This window comes from Canis lupus, chromosome 18 (assembly GCF_011100685.1).
Source record: "Canis lupus familiaris isolate Mischka breed German Shepherd chromosome 18, alternate assembly UU_Cfam_GSD_1.0, whole genome shotgun sequence".
NCBI lineage: Eukaryota > Metazoa > Chordata > Mammalia > Carnivora > Canidae > Canis > Canis lupus.
In genome coordinates this window covers 53,739,582-53,764,571 of record NC_049239.1, presented here as the reverse complement: position 1 = coordinate 53,764,571, position 24,990 = coordinate 53,739,582, and the positions used below count along the sequence as shown (strand labels likewise).

At 49.0% G+C, this 24,990-nt stretch overlaps 2 protein-coding genes across 3 annotated transcripts in view; one reads left to right on the top strand and one right to left on the bottom strand.

The window, feature by feature from the left end:
• Positions 1-15,541, top strand: part of RTN3 (reticulon 3) — a 57,376-nt gene extending 41,835 nt beyond the window's left edge. For both annotated transcript variants that reach the window (NM_001197049.1, NM_001375430.1), the window contains 6 exon segments: positions 6,303-6,510; positions 8,533-8,671; positions 9,117-9,186; positions 9,940-9,986; positions 11,937-11,995; positions 13,402-15,541. In NM_001197049.1, coding sequence (NP_001183978.1) covers positions 6,303-6,510; positions 8,533-8,671; positions 9,117-9,186; positions 9,940-9,986; positions 11,937-11,995; positions 13,402-13,447 — 569 coding nt within the window. In that variant the 3' untranslated portion in view covers positions 13,448-15,541.
• A 3,410-nt stretch (positions 15,542-18,951) lies between these two features.
• On the bottom strand, positions 18,952-24,184 carry C18H11orf95 (chromosome 18 C11orf95 homolog). Its single transcript, XM_038562511.1, has 5 exons — positions 24,046-24,184; positions 21,376-21,873; positions 20,428-20,814; positions 19,647-20,198; positions 18,952-19,418 (listed from the first exon to the last, which is right to left on the bottom strand). The coding sequence occupies exons 1-5, from the start codon at positions 24,182-24,184 to the stop codon at positions 18,967-18,969; spliced, it is 2,028 nt and encodes a 675-aa protein (XP_038418439.1). The 3' UTR covers positions 18,952-18,966.
• Between the last annotated feature and the right edge of the window lie 806 nt (positions 24,185-24,990).

Genomic DNA, 24,990 nt, shown 5'->3' with positions numbered 1-24,990 from the left:
AAAAAAAAAATAATATGATCCTAAAGTTACAACCTGAAAAGTAAGGAAACTTTGATTTGTACTTTTGAGAACTTTTGGCTTTTATTTTTCCAGTACCCATCGACCTACCTTAGGTCAGGACTCTTTAGGACTTGAAGGAGTAGCTAGCCAAAGCTTCATTCTGTGTAAGATAATGGACTACAGTGGTACTTTGTTAGCCTAGTGGCTCTGAATTAAGATCTTACTCTGTGAATTAATTCAAAATAGATTTTGTCAGGTCTTCATGTTTGAGTATAGGGAATGAAGGAGAAGGAAGAGTGAGCACTATTTCTGTATCTTTGTCTTGGGTTAATGGGTAGACATTATACCAGGTGCTTAGTAAGATCGCATTGTAGTTGTGTGTTTTGTTTTGTTTTATGTTTTTTAAGATTTTACTTATTTATTTGAGAGAGAGAACACAAGCCAGGGGGAGATGCAGAGGGAGAAGCAGACTCCCCACTGCACAGGGAGCCTGACGCCTAGCTCAATCCAGGACCCTGGGGTCATAACCTGAGCCAAAGGCAGAGGTAGAAGCAGGCTCCATGCCGGGAGCCCGACGCAGGACTCAATCCTGGGACTCCAGGATCGCGCCCTGGGCCAAAGGCAGGCGCCAAACCACTGAGCCACTCAGGGATCCCCTGTGATCTTTTTATTCCTTTAACGGTCGGTATCTTTCAAAAAGAGCAGAAATTTTTTATTTTGATAAAGTACAATTTTATCAGTTTTTTCTTATATATCAGATGTTTATTTTCTTATATATCTTGTACTAGATTTTACATTTAAATCTCTGATCTTTTTGTGTTCATTTTTGCATATCATATGAGGTACTGATCAAAGTCCAGATTTTTTTGCATATAAGTATCCAGTTTAGATACCATTTTACTGAAATGGGTATCTTTTTTATTGATACCATTTCAATATTGATCGAATTGAAATGGTATCAAATTGATGCCATTTTATTGATAGTCTTTTATTGAAAAGACTTTCTCCATTGAATTGATTTTGCAACTTGGTCAAAAAATAATTTGTTCACATATGCAAAGGTCTATTTGTGGACTGTGTAGACCATTTCATTGCTCTTGTTGCTCTTTAAGACACTGCTGTGCCATCTTGATAATGTAGCTTTATATAAGTTTTGAAATTAGTGTTCCACCTTTGTTCTTTTACAAAGTCAGTTTGGCTCTAGGTCCTTTGAATTTTCTTAGGAATTTTAGAATCACTGTCCATTTCTATAAATATACTTCTGAAATTTTTATTAGAATTATATCAAATTATAGATAAACTTGGGAAGACAACTAAGACTTTAACAATTTTAAGTCTTTGAACCCATGAAAACAGTATAGCTTTCCATTAATTTAGATCTTCATTGATTTCTCCCAGCTCTGTTACATAGTTCAGTATACAGGTTTTGCCAGATTTGTTACGGAATATACCTCAGTGGCAGAGCATTTTGACTGAATCTTTTGTCAGATTTATGTCTAAGTATCTTATATTTTGATGCTATTTTAAATGACATTTTCAGCTCAATTTCTGTTAATACTAATATATGGAAATATGACTGATCTTGTATATTGACCCTGTCTGTATCTTGCAACTTTGCTAAACTCACTTACTAGTTCTAGCAGCTTTTTTATAGGTTGCATCAAATTTTCTAAATAGGCATTCGTGCCATTTGTGACTAATAGTTTTACTACTTTTCCAATTTGAATGCCTTTTATTTCTTTTTCTTGACATAGTACATTGGCTAGAACCTCTAATACAGTGTTCAATAGAAGTGGTAAGAGAGAACATCATTGCCTCTCTTCATTAAATATGACGTTAGCTCTAGGTTTCTTGTAGATTCCCTTTATTAAGTTGAGGAAGTTCTATAACCTAGTAATTTGCTACTACTCGAAAGGTTGTTGAAAGGTTTGTTATCAGAGCGGATGTTAGATTTTCTTAAATGCTTTTTCTGTATCTTTTGAGGTGATCATATGGTATTCTTTTTAATTTCAGTTTATCAATATGAATTATATTGAATGATTGTGATTAATGTTAAACCAGTCTTGCATGTTTGTGAAAAACCCTACTTGGTCATAATGTATTCTTTTTATATATTGTTGGGTTTTATTTGCTAAATTTGTGTTAAGAAATATTTTGCATCTATGCTCCTGAACAGTATTGCTCAGTAGTTTTCTTGTAATGTCTTTGTATAGTTTTGGAGTCCAAGTAATGCTGGCCTTCTAAAATTTGTTGAAAAACATTACCTTCTCATTTTTCTGGAAGAATTTGTGTAGAATTGGTATTATTTCTTGTTAATATTTGGCCAAATTCCCCAGCGATGCCATTTGGGCTTGGAATTTTCTGAGTGGGAAGCATTTTATTTATGTTTTATTTCTTAAATAGATAAGGGCTAGTCAGTTTATTTTTTTGAATGAACTTTGATAGTTTGTGCCTTTGGAAGAATTTGTCCACTGTATCTAAATTATTTAATTTATTGACATTGTTTATAATACCTCATTATTCTTTTTATATCTGTAGAATCAGGGCACCTGGGTGACTCAGCCGTTGAGCACCTGCCTTTGGCTCAGGTCATGATCCTGGGTCCTGGGATCGAGTCCTGCATTGGGCACCCCACAGGGAGCCTGCTTCTCCCTCTGCCTATATCTCTGCCTCTCTCTATGTGTCTCTTATGAGTAAATAAATAAAATCCTTTTTTTTTTTAAGATTTTATTTATTTATTCATGAGAGAGAGAGAGAGGCAGAGGGAGAAGCAGGCTCCATGCAGGGAGCCTGATGTGGGACTTGATCCCAGGACTCCAGGATCCCGCCCTGGGCCAAAGGCACGGGCTAAACTGCTGAGCCACCCAGGAATCCCTAAAATATTTTTTTAAATGGGACAAATAATGTCTATTAAGAAAATCTGTAGAATCTAGTGATGTCACCTCTCTCATTCTTGGTACTGACAGTTTTTGTACTCTTTCACCTTGTCTTGATCAATCTAGTTAGAGTTTTATTTGTTTCATTGATACTCTCAAAGAACTTTGGCTTTATTTTCTGTTTTTCTGTTACCTGTTTCATTGATGTCTGCTTGATTTCTTTTTAATAATTTGTTTGTTTGTTTGTTTGTTTGTTTGAGAGAGTGAGAGCACATGCAAGAGCAAAGGGATAAGCAGACTCCCTGCTAAGCCAGGAGCCCAAAATGGGGCTCGATCCCAGAACCCTGAGATTATGACCTGAGTTGAAGTCAGACACTCAACTGACTGAGCCACCCAGGCACCCCAGTGCCTGCTCTGATTTTTTTTTTTTAAGATTTTATTTATTTATTCATGAGAGACATAGAGAGAGAGAGAGAGAGGCAGAGACACAGGCAGAGGGAGGAGCAGGCTCCATGCAGGAAGCCTGACGTGGGACTTGATCCGGGGTCTCCAGGATCCAGCCCTGGGCTGAAGGCGGTGCTAAACCTCTGAGCCACCCGGGCTTCCCCCTGCTCTGATTTTTATTATTTACTTTCTTCTGTTTACTTGGGGTTCAGGTTGTTCTCTTTTTAGTTTTTTAAGGTCACAGCTAAGATCACTGACATTGTCTTTTCTAACATAGGCACTTTCATATTATGTATTACTTTAGCTGGATCCCACAAGTTTTCATTTTCATTCAGTTCAAAATTTGATTTCTTCTTTGATTTGTTGAGAAGTGTGTTTAGTTTATAAATATTGAAGGTTTCCCCAATATCTATCTTTCCTAATATCTTTTGTTACTGTTTCTAATACAGCCTTGTAGTCAGAAAACAAAAAAGTGACTTGAATCCTTTAAAATGTATTGGGGAGTGCCTGGCAGCTCCATAGGCTAAGCATCTGGCTCAAGTAATGATCTCAGGGTCCTGAGATTGAGCCCCACGTTGAGCTCCACACTTGGCATGGAATCTGCTTGATATTCTCTCTCCCTCTGCCTCTGGCCCTCCCCCTGCTTGCTCATAAGCACATACCCTCTTCCTCAAAATAAATAAATCTTAATATGAATCAGGACTGTTTCATGCCCCAGGATTTGGTTTATCTTGGTGAATGTTCCACATGTGCTTGAATGTATGTATATTCTGTTGTTGTTGTATGGAGTGTTCTATAAATGTCAAATAGGTAAAATTGGTTAATAGTATTCAAGGTCTTCATTTTTATTGATTTTTGTCTACTTGTTCTGCCAATTATTTCTTTTTGTTCTGCCAATTATTAAAAGGGATGTTGAGGGATCCCTGGGTGGCGCAGCGGTTTAGCGCCTGCCTTTGGCCCAGGGCGCGATCCTGGAGATCCGGGATCGAATCCCACGTCGGGCTCCTGGTGCATGGAGCCTGCTTCTCCCTCTGCCTATGTCTCTGCCTCTCTCTCTCTCTCTCTCTGTGACTACCATAAATAAATAAAAAATATTTAAAAAAAAAAAAGTTTAAAAGGGATGTTGAAATCCCTATCTATAATATCCCTAAATATATATATTACACCCTTATTGAGGTGTAATTCACATACTATACAAGCTATCCACTTAAAGTGTACAACTAGAGGGATGCCTGGGTGGCTTAGCAGTTGAGCGTCTGTCTGCCTTTGGTTCAGGGCATGATCCCCCCAGAGGCTCAGATTGAGTCCCGCATCAGGCTTCCTGCATGGAGCCTGCTTCTTGCTCTGCCTGTGTCTCTGCCTCTCTTTCTGTGTCTCTCGTGAATAAATAAAATCTTTAAAAAAAAAAGTGTACAACTAAACGTATTTTATCATCGCTATCCAATTTTAGAGCATTGTAGTCCCCTACAAAAAAGCCCCACGTTCATTAGCATTCACTCTCTATTTCCCACCACCACAGCCCTCAACAACTAATCTATTGTCTGTCCCTATAGATTTGCTTATACTATATGTTTTATATAAGTGGAATTGCAATATGTGGTCTCTTGTAATTGGCTTCTTTCACTTGGCCTAATGTGTTTTCAAGTTTTAGCCATGTCATAGCAGGTAGCATTAGAAAAAACTTCACTCCTTTTTTGGGGCACCTGGGTAGCTCAGTTGGTTAAGTGGCTGCCTTCAGCTCGGTCATGATCCCAGAATCTCAGGATCAAGCCCCCGAGTCATCAGGCTCCCTGTTGAGCGGGAAGTGTGCTTCTCCCTCTCCACCTTCCCTTGCTCATGTGCGCTCTCTCTCTCTTTCTCTCTTTCTCAGATAAATGATATGGGTTGGTTTTTGTTTTGTTTTCTTTTTAAAGAACTTCACTCCTTTTTATTGCCAAATAATAATTACAGGGCAGCCCCGGTGGCTCAGCAGTTTAGCGCCACCTATAGCCCAGGACGTGATCCTGGAGACCCAGGATCAAGTCCCACTTCAGGCTCCCTGCATGGAACCTGCTCTTCCTGTGCCTATGTCTCTGCCTCTCTCTCTCTCTCTCTCTCTCTCTCTGACTATCATAAATAAATTTAAAAAAAAATTTAAAAAAAAAGAAGACATGCCAAAAAAAAAAAAGTAGAAGAACTCAGATTTTTCCAGTTTGGATGTCCCCCTCCATAATACCCACTTTAAAACAGTCTTGGTTTATACCTATTTCCTAACAATTAGTAATAGTATCCGCATTCATTTTCAGGGATATTGCCATTTAGATAGTGACGTAGTCCCCTACCAGTAATCCTTCTGGTGTTTCATTATACCTAACACTAATAGAGTTTGGATTGTTTTTATCCAGCACACTCTTCTGATCCGACCCAATTTATACATACATTAGTTTTAGTTTTATAGTGACCAGATGAACTTATCAGCATGGTTTGCTTAATTTAGTTAACAGTTACCGATTTTATAACACTTATTCTACATCCTTTCTGCTGAAACATTTCAAAAAATTGACACTCTGCCCCATTGTACTTCAATAGCCATCTCTAAATAAGTTTTGGGACACCTGGGTGGCTCAGCGGTTGAGTGTCTCTCTGTCTTTGACTCAGGGAGTGATCCTGGAGTCCCGGAATCGAGTCCCACATCGGACTTCCTGCATGGAGCCTGCTTCTCCCTTGCCCTCTGTCTCTGCCTCTCACACTGTGTCTTTCATAAATAAATAAAACCTTAAAAAAAATAAGTTTCTAAGTATTTATGAACCTGTCCGGAAACCACAGCAACATTTGCGGTATGAACATCACTCCTGACATATAATTTTCATTTCTTAGGTTCTCTTAAGGAGGGATGCACCTGTAAAGCATGCTGGTATGATGCTTTTCAGATAGCCGATCACAGCCAAAGAGCAGTCCTAGCTACGTGGCCACATGTAACCCGTCTTCCTTTTCTTTTGGCAGTGCACGATCTGATTTTCTGGCGAGATGTGAAGAAGACTGGGTTTGTCTTTGGCACCACACTGATCATGCTGCTCTCCCTGGCAGCTTTCAGTGTCATCAGTGTGGTTTCTTACCTCATCCTGGCTCTTCTCTCTGTCACCATCAGCTTCAGAGTGTACAAGTCTGTCATCCAAGCTGTACAGAAATCAGAAGAGGGCCATCCATTCAAGTGAGTGAAAGTATCATTAGTAACACCCTACAGTTGACTAAGTGAAGAATTACAGGGCCTGATGCAGCTAATCCCTTGCATGAACCATCAGCTAGAAACCTTGTCACTTCAGAATTGACCAAGTTAGGAGCCAAGAACATTTTGACAAATTAGAGGCTCACACTTTAAGACTGAAGAAGACTGAATTCCTGAGCAGGCAGCACCCAGTTAGGTGGGGTCCCAGGACGTGTTTAAGCTCCCACATAGGGAAATCTTAAAACAACTTTGAAGTCTCAGTATTGAGGCTGTGCACTTGGCACTATTAGAATTTGATATGTTTACTCTTAGTTTTATTACTTTTTCCCCCCCTTTAGTTTTCTTAATATCAGGAGCAAGTCCTGAGGTCAGTAGGTCATGCATTTCTAGAATCCACTTGCTGACTTTTCTGACTGTGCTGTAACTTTGTAACAAATGTTTTCCTCACACTTTTCCTCTTGAAAATCTTAGCCATAAACAATTTTAACATTTGCAAATGACAGTTTTTCAAAACCTTTTCCTCATAGGGAAAGAAATTCTTCTGTGTCTCAAGACTATGGCAGAATAGCTCTAGTCCTTTTATTTTCTCTTGGTGAAAATAGAAGACCATTTAAACTATATGTGGCATTAAAAAAGTTATCGCAGGGATCCCTGGGTGGCGCAGCGGTTTGGCGCTTGCCTTTGGCCCAGGGTGCGATCCTGGAGACCCGGGATCGAATCCCACGTCAGGCTCCCAGTGCATGGAGCCTGCTTCTCCCTCTGCCTATGTCTCTGCCTCTCTCTCTCTCTCTCTCTCTCTGTGTGACTATCATAAATAAATAAAAGTTTAAAAAAAAGTTATCACAAATTGGTTTTAACAAATCAGTAGCTGTTTACTGAATGACTAAATGTGACTGGCCATAAACTAGATGTCTTAGCAGGATTTTTCGTCTTTTGCAGGACACTGTTGTGGATTTGTGTTTTGTTAAATTTTACAAATTACAGCATTTATTTTTTATAACTTTTGGTAGTAAATATTTCTTAATAACTAGGAAAGGAAAGCATGCCTTTCCTTCTCTGTTTTTCCCACAAGACTGTAGGCTCTTTAAGCAAAAGCAGTCATCTTTTTCATCTTTTTCCTGATCTGCCCTATGCATAGCAGAGGGTCTGATACTCAGTAAGCACTCAGTAAGTACTTAGTGAAAGAACAAGTTACAAGCACATGGTTACATCTCAATTCTGTAGTTCATCTGTGAACAGAACCCAAGTCTTTCTTTTTCTTTTTTTTTTCAAGTCTTTCTTTTTCTATAGTTGTCCACCCTGCAAACTTTGTATCTCTCCACCCTCCTTGTTTTGTTAGCAAATATTTTATAATGCCTTTTTTATCATTTTGAAATGAAATTCATAAATATCTATAAATTTCAAAATAGACTATAATTATAATATAAAGGAATGATAAGATAGAAGGTCATTTATAATAAAGTAAAATATTTCCAGTCAGTATTTAACTGCTTGGACATGGCTACACACACACACACACACACACACACGCCCACAATAGAGACATTAGTTACTTGTACTTAGATGTATAATCTCCAAAACAGATGTGATTTTCCAAAGTAGTAAAAAATATGGTAGTAGAGTTTAGCATACCAAACAAACCAAAATAGTCTGTTTAGGAAATTCAGGATATGTCAAAACTGCGGGGGGGGGAAATCCTTGTTTTTATATGTTCTGGACTTTTGATAATTATAAGTGGGTTCACCTTCATGAATATCCTATGAGGCAGTAGAAGTTACACAGGACGTAGGACAATTCTTTATTGTATATGAATGTCTCACACTTAGCAGACATCTGACATTTTTGTCTCTGCCCAATGAAAGACAGGAGCCCTCTCCCTGCTCCCCCATGACGGCAAAAAAATGCCCCTACAGATTTCTTAAATGTACACTCTATAAAACTGCTCTACTAACAGAAAGAGATCTTCTTCCTTGTCAAATGTATGACTGTTGTTTCTTCTTCTGGAAGAGCCTACCTGGATGTAGACATTACTCTGTCCTCAGAAGCTTTCCATAATTACGTGAATGCTGCCATGGTGCACATCAACAGGGCCCTGAAACTCATTATTCGTCTCTTTCTGGTGGAAGATTTGGTTGACTCCTTGAAGGTTAGTTGCTTCTACAGCTTTTGGTGGAGAAGCTGAGGAAAATCAGAGACTAGGTTATAACTCAGAGGAAAAACAGTAAAGAGGGTTTTATCATACAAAAATATTTGCTTAAGTCAATCAACCTGTGAAAAGTGGGAGGGGTAGGAGTCAATAGAGAGAAGGCATCTCCTGCACATGTAGAACTACGTGCCCTCCCAACAAGGGCAAACGTCATTGACAGGAATGCAATCATAGTCTGTTGAGCTTAAGAGAACTACAGAATTCTCTGATGCACCCTGCAAGTATGTGGTGCAGACGAGTGTAACCTTCATTGGGAAATTATAATTACGTATGGCATATATCATTAAACTTATGCAGTCTTAATCGACAAGGAGAATGGCCTCAGTTGACCTAAACTTTGCATTATGATTACTCCTGCTTAACCCTCTGTTGTTGGCCTTCACAGCTGGCTGTTTTCATGTGGCTGATGACCTATGTTGGTGCCGTTTTCAATGGAATCACCCTTCTGATTCTTGGTAAGGTAACAAGGAAAATGTCTCAATGCTCTTTGAAGTACATCTAGCCCTTGAACGACACAGCTTTGAACTACAGGTTCAAAGAGTTTTTACAGTACAGTACTGTAAATGTATTTTCTCTTAGGATTTTCTAACATTTTCTTTCTTCTAGCTTACCATATTATAAGAATATAGCATATATAATACTTGCAAAATATGTGTTGTGTTATTGATAATGCTTCTGACCAGCAGTAGGCGGTTAGTAAAGTTGGGAGGGTAGTCAAAAGTTACATGCAGATTTTTGACAGCACCAGCTATCCGTGCCTTAATCATCATGATGTTCAAGGGTCATCTGTAATTACTAAAAGTAGGAGCAAAAAGAATGCCCATAATGTCTCCCCTACTTCCATGCGGCCCAGCCTTTAACATCTATACTCCTTGAACTAGATGTTGGAAGAACCTGTTTGTGGCCATAGGTTTATTGAAAGGTCTTAACTCTAAGGAAATATCATAACAGCTAGAAGTAGAGTTGTGTACATTTGGTTTAAATATGGGGATCAAACCATTTTCATAATTTGGAAATTATTTGTGATTCACAGAAGGTAGCCTATGTACCTATAGCTAACTGTCCTTAATTGAGAGCCCTGGGTAGAATTTCTTAAATTGAAGATGTATGTTTCCCTATATTTTATGAGGAAAAACATTTGTGTTGTATCTTGGGTCTTTCTGACGGTCTCACATTTACACTTGCCATGTCCTGTGATTCTCTTACAGCCGAACTGCTCATTTTCAGTGTCCCCATTGTCTATGAGAAGTACAAGGTAAGCACTTGTCTGTTTCCAATTAGATATACCTGTTAATTTATGACTAGCTTTAGTTTTTTGGGGGGGGGGGGGTTGTTTTGTTTTTAGATTTTTTTTATTTATGAGAGAAACAGAAAGAGTGGCAGAGACATAGGCAGAGGGAGAAGCAGGCTTCTTGCAGGGACCTGATGTGGGACTCGATTCCAGGACCCCAGGATCACCCCCTGAGCTAAAGGCAGATGCTCAACCACTCAGCCACCCAGGTGCCCCGCTTTAGTTCATTTTTTAGGCATTGAAAGTTTGGAGCAATCTCTTCTTTTCTTTTCAAGATTTATTTACTTATTTTAGAGAGAGAAAGCACAAGCAGGAGGGGCAGAAGTAGAAGGAGAGAGAATCTCAAGCAGGCTCCATGCTCAGCTCAGTCTCATGACCCTGAGATCACAACTGGAGCCAAAACCAAGAGTCGGATATTTAGCCAACTGAGCCACCCAGGCACATCATGAGGGGTCATTTTCTAATCAATCTTGCAGGCTAAGTTTTATAAGTCAGGAGCCTGAAAGAAATTGATGATAGTGGTTTCCTATACCAAGAGAAACTGAATGTTTATTTAGGAGAGAGAAGTGTAGGAAGGAGACTTATTTTATGTTTTGTTTTGTATCATTTAAGTTTTTCATGTGGATACATTATCTGTTAAAAAAAAAAGTTGAAAAAATGCTTAAATAAATAAAAGCTGGTGTCTGAAAACAAATTTAAACTATCAAGGCTATTATGGGAATCCACTGGTGTGAAGAGATGTTTGCATTTTGGAATGGTGCATGCAGAGCTTTGCAAGATGCTTGCTAGCTAGATTCTTTATAGATTAAGTCATCAGTCCACACTTTTTTTATGCCTTTTGGTATTAAATGAATTAGTCTTGGGGTACCTGGGTGGCTCAGTTCGTTAAGCATCTACCTTTGGCTCAGGTCATGATCCCAGGGTTCTGGGGTCAAGCCCCAAGTCTGGCTGCCTGCTCAGTGGAGAGAGTGCTTCTCCCTCTCTCTCTGCCTCATTCTCTCTCTCATTATCTCATTATCTCATAAGTAAAAAAATTACCTCATTATCTCATAAGTAAAATATTTTTTAAAAAACCAACTTCCTTTAAAAAAATAGGGCAGCCTGGGTGGCTCAGTGGTTTAGCGCCACCTTCAGCCCAGGGTGTGATCCTGGAGACCTGGGATCGAGTCCCATGTCAGGCTCCCTGCATGGAGCCTGCCTCTCCCCCTCCCTCTGCCTGTGTCTGTGCCTCTCTCTCTCTGTGTCTCTCATGAATAAATAAATAAAATCTTTAAAAAAAATAAAAAATAAATAAGTCTTACCTAGGAACCAGAATACATTTGTGATTATAGAATATAGATTAGACACAGTTTTTAGTATTCAGAAAATGCTTTACTCCAGTGTCTATAAAGGAAATGCCTAGCAAGTAAGACCTTAGCAAAAGAAATGAGTGATTTTTATGGCAACAGAGTATAAGGTGTTTATGGCATAATTTAAAGTCTGAAACCTGAAGGGTTTTGGGGGGTTTTGTTCTGTTTTATATAGGCTCCACATCCAATGTGGGCCCCAGCACAGGACTTGCACTCAAAACCCTAAGATCAAGAGTTGGATGCCTAACCGACTGAGCCACCCAGGTGCCCCTGAACCCTGAAGTTTTTAAAATACTCTTAAAAACTGGCATTACTGGGACAGTGAGTTGGCACAGTCAGTAGAGCATGTGACTCTTAATGTCAGAGTCATGAGTTCAAGCCCCATGTTGGGTATAGAGCCTATTTTTAAAATAATAGTAAATTTTTAAAACTGGGCATTATTTTCATTTCCAAGAATATGCAATAGTGTTTTTAAAAAACAGTTAAGCTAGACAAAAGAACATTACCTTCAGAAAGATTGTTAATCTGTGTGTTGCCATAACTGAAGTTTTTCCCTTCCTTAAAGACCCAGATTGATCACTATGTTGGCATTGCCCGCGATCAGACCAAGTCAATTGTTGAAAAGTAAGTGTACTTAAGTTCCATGTTTTATTGGGACGTGTGCTTTTCTTCCCCGATTATTTGTAGCTTCCTCTGTAGCCTACTGACTCAAAAAAAGGAATTTTCACACTGAAGATAAATATTGGTTAATAGTTTGGTTTTATTGCAAACTATTTCATCCTACTTCCTTAAAAAATATCTTTTGTGTCTTAGACTAAAAAAGATCAATGGAATTAGAACCTTTGCCTTTTTGAATTGGCTTTTTAAGTGTCTGTGGCTGCCTGCCCATATGCATCAGTTTTAAGGGGAACTCTTCCCTCTCTTTTCAGAAATAAAATGTTTTACTAAATAAATGATTCAGGGTGCAATGCTACCTTTCCTAAAACCACCAAATCTCTGTTTCCTCTTTAAACCAATTTAATACGAAAATCAAGTAATAAAATATTGGTAGGTATTTTTATGACTCCCATCAAGGAACAATTTGGGAGGTTTTTTTGTTTTGTTTTTGGCTTTTTTTAATTACAGCAAATACTAAGGAACCCACACTTCTAATTAAAATGTTAACATTTTTATGTATTCAGATATTTAAGAAATAAAACATCACAAGTAGATGCATCTCTTTGGTGCCCCATTTCCTTGCCCCAGTCCCTGTCACACTGTAGATTTTAGTGCTTTTTCCAGTTTTGATAAAGTGAAAACTGAATATATGCAGGCAGCTCTGGCTTGATGCCAAGGTCGTGACTTGCTCTTTTGCTTTAGAATGTACATTAGAGCTAAAACCAAGCAAGGACAGTTAGTACAAATATGTATCTGATTGTTTACTCTTGATTGTAAAAGATGGTCATAGCTTAGCTTTAAACCTAATGTCTTGGTCAGTCCCTGCTGTGGGATCTAATACTTGTGAGGGGTGGCTTTGACATTGGCCGAGAGGTATGTGAGTGACCTTAGTGATGTGTAACCTTAATGCACAAAATAAAGGATAGCTTTGGTGTCCTACGAGGGGCTGGGAACTCTTGCCAGCACCTGTAGTCTTTTTATGTGTCACCTTGACTCGACTCCTTCCTTTTGTGGCACTAGTGACTAACCTGGCATTCCTAGAGAAATGGGCTCTTGCACTGCCAGTGTGCAGAACACAGCAGGCGTTATGCCCAGACACCCCTTCTTCTCTGGAACCTCCAGTGAAGGACCCAGGAGGGACAGATAGTGAAAGAGGACTGGCTACAGGCCTGGCAACCAGGAGAGGGGATTAATCTCTGTGGACCCCTCAGCTCATCCCAGGCCAGACTCAGCCTCTGACTCTTTTCCTCCAGAGTAAGTCCTGTGGAAATGGGAGTTTGTCACGTTGCTCCAGCAAGTCCAATGCTGTCTTCTGGTATCACTGTTAAAGACCTGTGTTTTCACCACCTTCTTCTTTTCTTTTTCTTCAATAGGATACAAGCAAAACTCCCTGGAATCGCAAAAAAAAAGGCAGAATAAGTACATGGGAACCAGAAATGCAACAGCTACTAAAACACCACTTAATAGTTATAACGTTATTACTTGTACTATGAAGGAACGTGCTCGGTGTCAGCTCGAGCTTGCATTCCAAGCTTCTTTTTCTTAATTTGGTGTTTTCTCCCCTCCTTTCCCTTTACCCTCAGTATCAAGCACAAGAATTGTTGGACTAAAAAAAAGAACTGATTATCTTAGAACCCAAAAGAATAAAGAGAGAGTCAAATTAATAGGATAAATCAGTACCTTAATGGTGGTGGAGCTTTTACTTGTAGCTTGAAAGGGGAGAGATTGGAGGTCAAGGAGAAAATGAAAGATAAAGCACTGCTCTTGGACTCTGCTGTCCAGTTCTCAAGGACTAGTCTTATGCAGCTTCCTATCAGAGTTTTACCCTTATTTTTAAGTTAAGAAATAATGATTAACTTATGAGGAAATTATCTGGGAACAAGAGTGGGATTCCTTCCTGTGGGTTTTTTGGCAGCCTTCTGATCCCATCTTCCTGCCCCACAACGTGAGCAGCTATTCCTACGGTTTCTCTTCACGTATTGATAAAACTTCCAACTGTATGAACAACCTGTAGATGATAGTGAGAGTTACTGATTCCTGGAATGCCATCTGGGAACCAAGGATGGACATGGCAGGTGGGGCTGGGATGACCCTTCCCTCCCACTCACCCCTAGGAAAGGAAAGTCTCTGCCATTTGGGAGGGTGGCATCTATGTCATTTCTTGTGGGCACCAGTTCTGAGCTTTAGTTTGAGGACTCATTCCTGAGTGTGCTTTTTCCTCCCTCTTCCCTGCCCACCTCACCTTGAGTTTAATAAATATGGTTGTACTTTTCTTATTATGAAATAAATGTCTGTAACTGCTGTATACTGCTGTAAACTTGTTAGAGAAAAAATAATCTGCATGTGGGTTCCTCAGTTGTTGAGTTATTATAATCCTGTCTCAGTCCATGGGGGGGAAACATTCTCAAGAGGTAAAGACAGAAACATAAAAGGCCTTTTTTTTGCTTTTATCTTTTCTCCACAGCTTCCTCCTTCACATGCTACATCCTTAACCTGTGCTCATCATTGTACCCTAAGGACCAAAGCCAAGCTGGCTTGAGAGGAGATAGTCTGTCTGTGGTTAAGAGACCACAGGTTAGTGTAAGAAAGTGTGTTCTGTAGTTCGTACAGAGTTTTTTAACTTTGAGGCTAGCTTATGAGTGTCTTACGTTTTGAGGGTTCCTTTCATCTTCCGACACATAAGATGTCTCAGCACCTTCGCCATGGCCCAGGGTGCTCCTTTTGAGAGTGTTTTCCAAGAAGTGTTAGGTGAGGGTGACCAGGTAGGGCAAGATTGTGATGGTGGGCTCCGTGCATGATTAAAAGATAAAGAACCACTCAGATGTCAGTTGGAGGGCAACCGGGAATCTGATTCCTGTTGAGAGCGATAAGTGTCTTTCTCCCCTCTGACGTGAAAATTCCGTCAACCTGAAAGAAGTCCTCTGTGAGTTCCTTCAGGTTGCTCCTAGTCATGATAATCCAGAGGGAATGTGCGCTGGTGACTTTAAAGTAAGGGCTATAGTCTTTGACGGTCCCTTAGCACTGCAACTCTGTAGAAGGTAATGGAAGTTTTTTCCTTCTACTGTTTCGGAAAAGTTACTTAAGCATTTAGACGGGTAAAAGGTACCCTTGCCTTACTCCCATTTTATTAGCCCCCTACCCCCCCTTTTCAAATTTTAAGCAAATTTCAGTCAGGAACACATTCTCCAAGTTATTTTGCGCCCTCCCAGGAAGTCAGTGCACTGATCAGCTTTTTGGGCTTCCCCTCCAAAGGACCTTTTTCTGCACTGGAAGCCTCCATAGCTAGCCCTTTTGTTTTGTTACTGCTGTGTTTAGATAATTGGACAGATCTTTGTGCCACACAGGAATTTTTTTTTTTTTTTTAAGAAAAGCCTATAGATGAACTATTACTAATGAAACTGTGTGCGTGTATGTGCGTGCAACATAAAAATACAGTAGCACCTAAGGAACTTAGGTCTTGGTTCCTGTAAAACTGTAAATTGATGTGGTATTAATAAAAAATGAAAAAAATAACACAGTAACTGTGGTGTTTTTCTGCTAACTTTATTCTTTATACACAGTTTGGGTAAAGTAAGAACCAGGCTTCCACCAGCCCCCATCCCCACTCCACCTTTGAGGCTTTAAAAAGCAACTAATAGTTGATACTGGTAATGATTCCCAAGGTTGCAGAACTTCCATAGTGGAGCAAAGCTATGCATTTGGTTTCTGAAAGATCACAGAAACCCTCTTAGGAAGTGACCTTAGGAAGAAGATGAGGAGTGGAAGGTGCCCGAGGGTCAGCCGGCCCAGTTCAGCTGCACACCAAGCTCGGAATTGCCCACCTGCAGCGTGAAGCAGCCGATCCATCACAGCCACAGAGCACTTGGAGGCAGTCACCTTGGAAAGTGGAGACTACATCTATCAAGGCATTGCTGAAAGAGTTTTATCCCTTCAGATCCATTCTTCCCCAAAACTAAGGCTGCCATGACCCTTAAGCTGGATTTCAAAAATTTATTCAACATACCTCTTAGAAAACTTAGGCTGAAATTTTTAAAAAATAACTGAAGCAAACAACTTCACAAATACACATACAAATGTTTGAGTAATGTCACTAACGTGGCGTATAAATATGGATTCAGAGTAACATTTACATATTGGCCATAATAGCAAGCATACCATTAAAAAAAAATTCATGAAGAAACTTCACCTGTTCATGTCAGACTCCCAAGGCAAGGAGGAGGCACAAAGAGGAGGACCCCCCTGACCCCCCCAACCCGAGAGGCCAGAGGGGCTAAGCAGGGATCCCTACAGTGCCAATGAGACCACTAGCACTCCACAATCTTCAGCTTCACGATCATTGGAGCGCTTATCAAAAAGGATTGCTGGGTGCCACCCCAGTGATTCACCAAGATGGGGCCCAAGGATTTGCATTTCTAGTAGGTTCCTAATGGGATGCTACTGGTCCGATGGCCACACTTTGAGAACCCCCTGGAGTGCTTGGGTCTGCCTCTCAATGAAGACATTCATTCCTGTCTTCCCTAAAGCCCCTGTCCCTGCCTGTCACAAGGACAAGCCATCCCTAACTGGCTCTCTGTCCTGGCTTACCTGAACTTCGGCAGTGGACTTGGGGTGACCATAATTGGTTGCCCCAATCTGCCTTCTGGTTTTGAACAGGCAGGGTAGCAATATGGTAAGATACTCATCCTGGATCTGAAAACACGCATTGAAGGAAAATAAAAGAATGGCAGTGCCCAGGCTGCCATTCTTGATCCCATCCATGATCCCTGTTCTCAAGCTTCTAATACTGACTCAAAAATCCTGGAGGTTCGAACACTGGGAATTCGCTTTTCAGTCAACTGACAGCTGATACTCTATTTCCTGAATCCCTGGTGGCTCCTACCAAAAAAGACAATGCCAGAGCCCCTGCCCTACTGGAGAGACCAAGGGACAGGTGGCTGCCAGCCCTACTTGCGGAGGTGTGATGGAGAAGGCTGCTGCCCAAACCCTGGAGCTGAAGCCTACGGTGGCCAGAGCCACCCCAGAGAGCACTGCTTTCAGGGGGGCCGCAGGTCTTCACCACCCCCAGGAAGCCACGACAGCGCTGAGCAGCCTGCAACACCCAGCACGTGCCATCCTTTCGCAGGCCCAATGGGAAAAAAAAATTTGACCAGAGATCGGGAGGCAGTGTGGTGTAATGCAAACACTCTGAATCCGGAGTCGAGATTTTCCTTCTAGTTCTATACTGTTCCTACCCGGCTGTGTGTGATCATTGCAGTCTCCATACGTCACTACCTGTGAAAGGGTCGAGGGGGCAGGTACTGATTGATCTCCAAGATCTTTCCAACTCTGACAATCCTGAATTATATAAAAATGCTATAAAATCCATGGTATAAAATCCAATTCCCATCAGGAAGAGTCAAGGGGACTGGGCCTGAGGCACTTGAACCTTGGGCTCCAGCCTGGGGGTGCTGGGTTGAGGAAGGGCTTCCTCCTTGCTGTCTGCTTTCCCACCCAAGGAGGCGAGGCGCCCCCTCTGCCTCTGGGTATTGCCCCCACGTCCCACAGGCTCGGCTCAGCTCCCCACTCTCAGGCTGTAAGACCAAAGGAGGCGGCCTGGCCATGTGAAAAGCAGACACTGGGGCCCAGAGATTCAAGCAGAGGCCTGGAGTCACACATTAGTGTAGGATGTTTGCGGTCCCCCCATCCCCACCTCTGTCCTCACTCCTTCCTCCTTTAGGTCCTTCCTCCACCACCTCACAGCTTATCTCTGATACACGTATAATAAATAAGACATTTGCACATAGGGGTGACTGGGACAGCTCTCTCCCCGCCCCTCCCCCTCTCATATAAAAGCATTAAATACAGTTTCAAAATAAAATACAAAGAGCAAAAAAGGCCTGATCTCGGGGCCACCTGTTCTCCACAGGAGAATGAATCTACACATCCCACTCGGACCTGCCTGGGAGATCGCGGGGCCCCGGCCCGGCCCGGCCCGGCCCCAGTGGGCCTGATGCTGCCGCTGCCGCTGCCGCGGGGAAGAGAGGAAGGCCGAGGCCCGGCCCCAGGCCCTTGGGGGCTGAGAGTGGGTAGCACGTCCGCCGAGTACAGAGGGGGGCAGGGAGGGGACAGGAACAGGACGCCAACCGCCGGGACCTCCAGTGCCCCGGGCTCGGACCCGCGGGGACCAGAGAGCCGGGCTGCCCGACTGGGCGTAGCGGGGGGTAGCGGGGAGGCGGAGGTCAGCAGAGCAAGGGGGGAAAGTGCTAATCCCTTGACGAGACCGGGGTGGTGCCGGCGCGGCAGGCGCGGGGCGGGCGGGAGGGCCCGCGGGGGAGGCCGGAGGCTGCCGGGCCCTCCCCCGGCTCCGCCCCCACCCCCGGGCCGCGGGCTCACGTGTCCGCCGCCGCCCGGGCGGGTTCCCGGGCCCCGCCGCCCCGCCCTCCGCTGGAAGCCGCGCCCGCAGTCCAGGCCTCCCTCCGAGCCGCCGCGAACACCAGCGAGGAGCGCGCAGCCGCCCCCGGCCGGGAGGCCGTGCCTGCCCGCGTGCAACGCCGCAGGGAGCCCCCCGCGGCCCCCCGGCGCTGCCCCCACCCCTGGGGCCTTAATACTGAGCATCCCCACCCCGGCGCCGGCCGGAGCTGCAAGCCCTCGGTGCACGCGCCTGGAGGCCGCGGCGGCCTCTCGGGAAACGTGGGGCCCAGCGCAGGGACGGCCGGGGCTCCGGGGCTCCGGGGCTCCGGGGCTCCGGGGCTCCGGGGCTGGACCGACCGGCCCAGGGTGCGGTGGGTGGCTCCGGGGCGCCGAGGGGAGGCCGGCGACCCCACCCAGTTCCGATCTCCGCCCGGCCCGGCCAGCGGGGCGGGGGGAGGGGGGGGCGGCGGCGGCGGCCAGGGCCGCAGGAAGCGGGGTGTCCCGGCCCGAGGCCGCAGAGCGCAGGGCGGAGCCGCCGCGCGAGCCCGCTACGCCCGACAAACGGCGCCCGCTTTGAGGTCCGCGCCGCCGTCGCGCGGTGCAGGGGCGGGCGGCCCGAAGCCCTCGTGGCCGTAGCAGCGCAGCGCGGCCTCCTCGTAGGCCTCCAGGATGGTCTGGCGCTCCTCGGGCGTGAAGTCCATGGAGAACGGGTGCACCTGCAGGATGTGCCGCTTGATGGTGCTGACCTTGAGCGTGGCCAGCGCGCCCCCGCACACCATGCACACCAGCCCGCGCCGGCTGCCGTCGTAGTCCATCAGGTACTCGCCCCGCCAGCGCGGCTGGTAGTTCCGCCGCTGCTCTCGGCTGCGGGGCGGCGGCGGCGGCGGCGGCGGCGGCAGCGGCGGGAAGGCGAGGCCCCCGGGCTCTGGGCCGTCCTCGTCGTCGTCGTCGTCCTCGGGGGGCCGCTCCGATGGCTCCCCTGGGGAAAGCGGGGCGTCGCCTAGAAGGGGACAAAGGACCGCAATGGAGCGGGCGCAGGACAAGCCGCCCGCGTCTCGGCCCCAGAGCGGCCCAGCGCGCCCCTCCGGTCCCGGCCTCCCCGATCGCCCCTTCGGCCTTCGACTGGCACCGGCCCCCGCCCCCCGGGCGCTCCCCGCCCTCCGTCCCCGCCCGGCCCGGGCCCTGCCCGCGGTCCCGCGCCACCAGCTCTGGCCCTGCGCCGGCTCACCCCACCACTCCTCCTCCTCCTCCTCCTCCTCCTCCTCCCCTCCCCCCTCCTCGGAGGCTGCGGCTGTAGCAGGGGCGGCGGGGTTCCCGGGGGGCTCGGGGCCGGGCAGCCCCAGGGCCGGCAGGTGAGCGGCCTTCCCGCTCCACTCCCGGGCGATGAGGGCCTGGACTGGGCCGCGGAGGCGCGTGGAGCCCGGGTGGCGCTGGCGGATGTGCCGCTGGACGGTGCTCATCTGGAGCGAGGCCAGCGCGCCCCCGCACGCCAAGCACACCAGGCCGCGCCGGCCGCCGTCCAGCTCCACGAGGTACTCGGGCCGCCAGCGCTCCCGGCAGCGGCGGCGGCGGCCCCGCGGAGACCGGCCCGGGACCCCCACCCCCTCGCCCTCCTCCAGCTCCTCCTCCTCTGCGGGCCTGGGCCTCTCAGGGACCCAGACAGCCTCTTCCTTTTTTACGCCTGGGCCTGGGGGACTGAGGTCCCGAGAGGAGAGGGCTCCAGCAGTGGGGGCGGGGTCCAGGCTCTTTCTGGTCAGGTCCTGGGGGACGAGGTCATCGTCTGTTGGGGAAGGGGTGAGGGAGACGGGCTCAGCCTGGTGGCAGGGTTCCCTTACCCACGCGGAGGGGTCCTCACCCCAGCCCCAATCTAGAGGCCCCAGCGGTGTGGGGGTGAGGAGGGGTATCTGTGTGTCTGTGGGTAGGTAGATGGGGATGTGGGTGCATGTAGACAGGAGACCCTCCCGGTTTTGGCCAAAGACCCCACTTTGCAGCCCTAATGGGCCCCGCACCTGCTGGGGACCGAGTGAGCTCAGACAGTATCTCGGGCTGGCCACCCCAGGCTTGCAGCAGGGCACTCCGCTGGGGGCCACTGAGCCCCAAGGAGCTGGGGTGCACCTCGAGCACGTGGGCACGGATGTCGTCCAGGTGCAGGCTGGGCAGTGCCCGGCCACAGGCCATGCACACCAGCCGGTTCCCCCGAGGGTCATAATCCATGAGACACTCAGCCCGGAACCAGTTCTGCAGGGACTCCTTCAGCCTCCGGTCCAGCTGCCGCGCCCCCAGCCCCCTGCTGTCCCCAGCCCTGCGGGAGGCTGAGAGGCCCCGACACCGAGCCCTGGGTGCCACTAGGCCCCCTCGCTGCTGGCATCGGCTGCCCTCATCGGCTGGGGCTTTGCCTGAAAGGGTTGGAGGGAGGTAAGGATCTGAGATGCTGGCCCTCCAAGGAGCCCCCCACCCACCCACTGCCACAGCCAGGTCCTCGACAAGCTGGCCTCTCCCTGGCTCCTGACTGTGTGCCCCCAGCCTCATCTTTGCCCTGCTCCTCCTCTCTCCTCAGGCCTTACCTCCCCCACCTCCTAATCCTCCTACACACAGACCTGAAGCTCCACCCACTCCCCCCCCACACACACACACCCAGATTCTAGCCCCTTCCCTGGACTTCCCTTTCCAGCACCCTCTACTCCCTGCCTTTCCCCAGCCTATCCCCCCACCCTCCCAGATCCTTCTAAAACCACGGAAGGCCAAAACTATCAGGGGTGTTGCAGACCCCTTTGTCTCACTGTCCCTCCCCCAATACTGTACAGTGACAAGGGCAATAGGCAGACTCTCCCCCCCGCCCCCCAAAAAAAGAGCAATGGCTTACTCCAGAAAATAAGTTAGCTGGCTGAGAAGCCAGGGCTGGCCCCACCTGGCCCCAGCCACCACCCAGGTCCCTGCCTCTCCATGTCCTGTGTTACCTGCACCCTTGGGTGGGCAAGCTTGCAGGCTAGCCCCCTCCTCTTCCTCTTCCTCTTCCTCTTCCTCCTCTTCTTCAGCCCCCTGGGCCCCCAGGCCCTCGGACTCTCCACAGGCCCCCAGCCCCAGGTGGGCATCCCAGCTGTTGCTGATAACTTCCTTCTCTCGGGAACTCCAGTGCAGGGAGTAGGGGTGCTTTTGGCGGATGTGCCGCTTGATGGTGCTGAGCTTGAGAGTGGCCAGGGAGCTGCCGCACACCATGCACACCATGCCGTGCCGGGCAGGGTTGAAGTCCATCAGGTACTCCAGTCGCCAGTGGTCGTGGTAGTAGCGCCGGTGGTCACGGCCGGGGATGCGGCTCTTCCCAGGCCTCGAGGCCCGGGCCTCACAGTGGTCTGAGTATTTCCTGCCTGAAGATGCTGGTCCCCTGACCCTGGAAGAGGGCAGGGGGGCACTCCCCCAGGACCCCAAGGCACCCCCTTCCAGCTGAAGATCTTGCCCTGGGAAGGGGAAAGGGGAGACAGTTTTTCAATGTCCAATACTTAAGAAATGAACCCAGGGCTTGGATTTTGCAGAGAAAGGGAGGTGGGAGAGCCCAGAGTTAAAACACTGGCCCTTTATAAAGCGTGAGGACCCTTTTAAGAGAGGACCGCAAACAAAAGGACGCAAGGCACACTGCTGAGGAAAGAGCTCTGAGTTTTTAAAAAATCAGGTGAAGGCCAAGGAGGAAACCAGCTCTGTATGGCCCCCTTTCTGGCTGAGGGCTGTAAGGGTGAAGCCAGGAGAGCAGCATGCTGGGGCGGTTCCGGCCGAAGCAGAGCGGGCAGCGGAAGAACAAAGGGGGCATCTGTCTGCAACCAGGGCTGCACCCGGGACCCACCCGTCTGAGGCCCCCCACCAGGAGGGCCCCACCCAAACATTTTCTCTCTTTTTCCAACAGTGCCTCAAATGCAGCCTTCTGGGAGTTCCATTTTAGGGGGTGCTAAGCATTGTCAGTTCCCCAAATATAGGCCCTCATGGGAACGATCCCCATGACAAAGCTGTCAACACCTCCAGGGAAAAGGAGTTTCTAGGACCCTGACTTCCCTAGAGTCTGGGAGAGCCTATGACCCTGCAAGAGGATGACAGGAGGGCCACCAGAGTGGCTACTGAAAATTCTGCAGAAGGGAGTGGCCACCACCCACTGGAGCCCATTAAGTCTTTCTGGGGATTTATATTTTGCTCTGGCAGAGAGCCGGCCACTGCCCAGCAATCAAGGGGCAGGCACGGGAGAGGCCCAAGTACAGCACACTAACCCAGTGGTGTTCCCTTTTGCCAAACAGGCACCCCAAGCAGTACCCCCACTTTCCCTGCAGCTTGGACCCTATTTTATTTAGAAAAGAGTTTCCTGGCCACATAAGCTTAATGGAGGAGTGTGGTCATGCTCCCACTGGAGAATCTCGGGGTCAGAGAAACAAAAGACAGGACCGGAGAGGGCTCCTGTCACCATTGTGTTTTTTGTTTGTTTTAAGTAGACCCAAAGAAAAAAGCATCAGCTTCAAAGCCAGAGACCTCCGTTCCAGTGTGGGTTCACTGCTAACTTGCTCTGTGATCTTTGATAGGTCATGTGGCTCTCTGGGCCTAAGCCTCTTTGTCTGAGAAGGCACTGGAGAGCTAGCTGGTCTCTAAGCATCCTTCCAGCGCCGGATCTAAGCTAGTCTAAGGTGGGTTGTCCCTTTAAGAGCCAAAAAAAGGGGGAGGAGCTGAGATTCTTTAAAAACAAAAGGGGATGGGGAGTTTCTGGGAGGGGAGCTCGGAGATAAGGGCACAATCTCCCCAGCCCGGCCTGAGCGTCACGGGTCTTAAGGCGGCGACCCTGCGGCAGGGGAATGAAGAAACCGTGTCCTCTGAGAGCGATCGGGGAGGACGGGCTGGCCCCACTGTAGCTGACAAACTGTGGCAAAAAGAAGGGAGGCGATAACGCGCGGACAGGAGTGGGTGTCCGCCTTTGTGAGCGAGCCCATCCCCGTAAAGACTACCCGCGGGTGAAGGTAGTGGTGGGCCCCTCGAGGCGCAAGCCAGGCTCTTTCCTAGAAAGAACGTGGTGGGAGGGGGTGGAAAAGGTTTCCTGTCCGTCAGCAAGGCCACGGGAGGGGAGGGGAGGGGAGGGGAGGGGAGGGGAGGGGAGGGGAGGGGAGGAGCAGCCCGACTTAAAGCAGCGGAGTTCCCAGCTCAGCCCCTCGGGCGGGGGGGGGGGAGGCCCCCCCGAAAGGGACCCGCTGTCTGGGCCGACTTTTAAGAGGCAGCCGGATAAGGGAGACCACCTGGGAGTCTGGAAGAGAAAGGGGCGGGGGCGCAGGTCCGAGAGCGCACAGCGCGCGCCCCGTGGCGTCCGGCCCGGCACTTCGGGGGCCCCACTCCGGCCTGGCCTCTAAGGCGGGGGCCGCGGGGCCCTTTAAGGGGGAGGGAATCCGCCCGAGCCCCGCGGGCGGACCCCGGGAGCTGGGCGGGGGGCTCCCCCGCCGGCCCTGCAGCCACGATCCGCGCCCGCCAGGTGGCGCCCCCGGCCGCCCTGCCCGCGTCCCCCCCTTTGTTCGGCGGCGGAGAGGGGCCCGGAGCCCGGAGCCCGGAGCCGCAGCGCTCCCCTCCCCCATGCCGGGGCCCCCGCCCGAGCCGCCGGCCCCAGCTCTTACCGCCGTCGTCCTCCTCGGGTTCCGCGCCGCCGCTCGATCCGGCGGGCGGCAGCCGTCGGCCCCGTGCCGAGGCCGCTGCTGGCCCGGGGCCGCCCCTGCCGCCGCCGCTCCGGCTCCGGTGGTCCCCGCCGGGCTCCATGCGCTGCGCTGCGGAGCGGGGCCCCGGGGCGGCGGGGCGCGGGGCCGCGGGGCCGGCGGCGGCCCGCGCGGGGCGCTCGGTGCTCGGGGCCCCGGGGCGCGGGGCGCATGCACGGGGCGGCCGGCCGCACGGACGGCTGGCTGCTCGCTCGGCGGCGCGGGCTGGACCGGGGTGGGGACTCCTGTCTGGGGCCCCTGGGGCTCCTTTAAGGGCTCCTGGGTAAATTTAAAGGGGCCGCGCGCTATTTCTTCCTGCCAGCTCGCGGGGGGCTGGGGGGAGAGGCGGGAGGCGACGAGCTGGCCCGAGGCTCCGCAGCCGGCGCCCGCCCCGGACGTTGGGAGCTCAGACCTCGCCGCGCTCGCGGGCCCGCGCCGCCGCCTCCGGGGCTCGGGTCGCGGCTCCCGAAGGGTCGCCGAGGTGGCGAGGGGCGCCCGCGTACGCCGCGACGCGCTTCCACCCGGGCTCGGCTCGCAGCCACTGCCCCCTCGGGGCATCTCAGCGCCCGGCGCCCGCTGGGGACCGCCTGGTGGGAGGCCCGGGTCCCCGCCGGGGCTGCCTCCCCCCGCGCGAGCTGGGCGCGGGCCCCAGGGCCGGCGCGACTGGCAGGGGCCCCAGATGGCCGCGGCCCCGCGCGGAGGGTGGAGCCGCGGGGGCGGCCGCGCCCCTCCCGCGGGAGCCGCCCGGGAGCGCCGGGAGTTCGGGCTCCGCCACTGGCGAGGCGGACGGGCGCAGCTCCCCGGGGCGGCCGGGGGCGGGGGCGGGGGCCGGGAAGAGCGACGCGCGGCAGACGGAGAAGTCGGCGGTGC

Bases quoted from the DNA above. Each gene is read 5' to 3' on its own strand.
- C18H11orf95 (XM_038562511.1), bottom strand. From the start codon at position 24,184: ATGGAGCCCGGCGGGGACCACCGGAGCCGGAGCGGCGGCGGCAGGGGC. The intron at 20,815-21,375 runs GTAACACAGGAC...CAACCCTTTCAG, and splicing joins TTGCCCACCCAAGGGTGCAG to GCAAAGCCCCAGCCGATGAG. The intron at 20,199-20,427 runs GTGCGGGGCCCA...CTTCCCCAACAG, and splicing joins GCTCACTCGGTCCCCAGCAG to ACGATGACCTCGTCCCCCAG.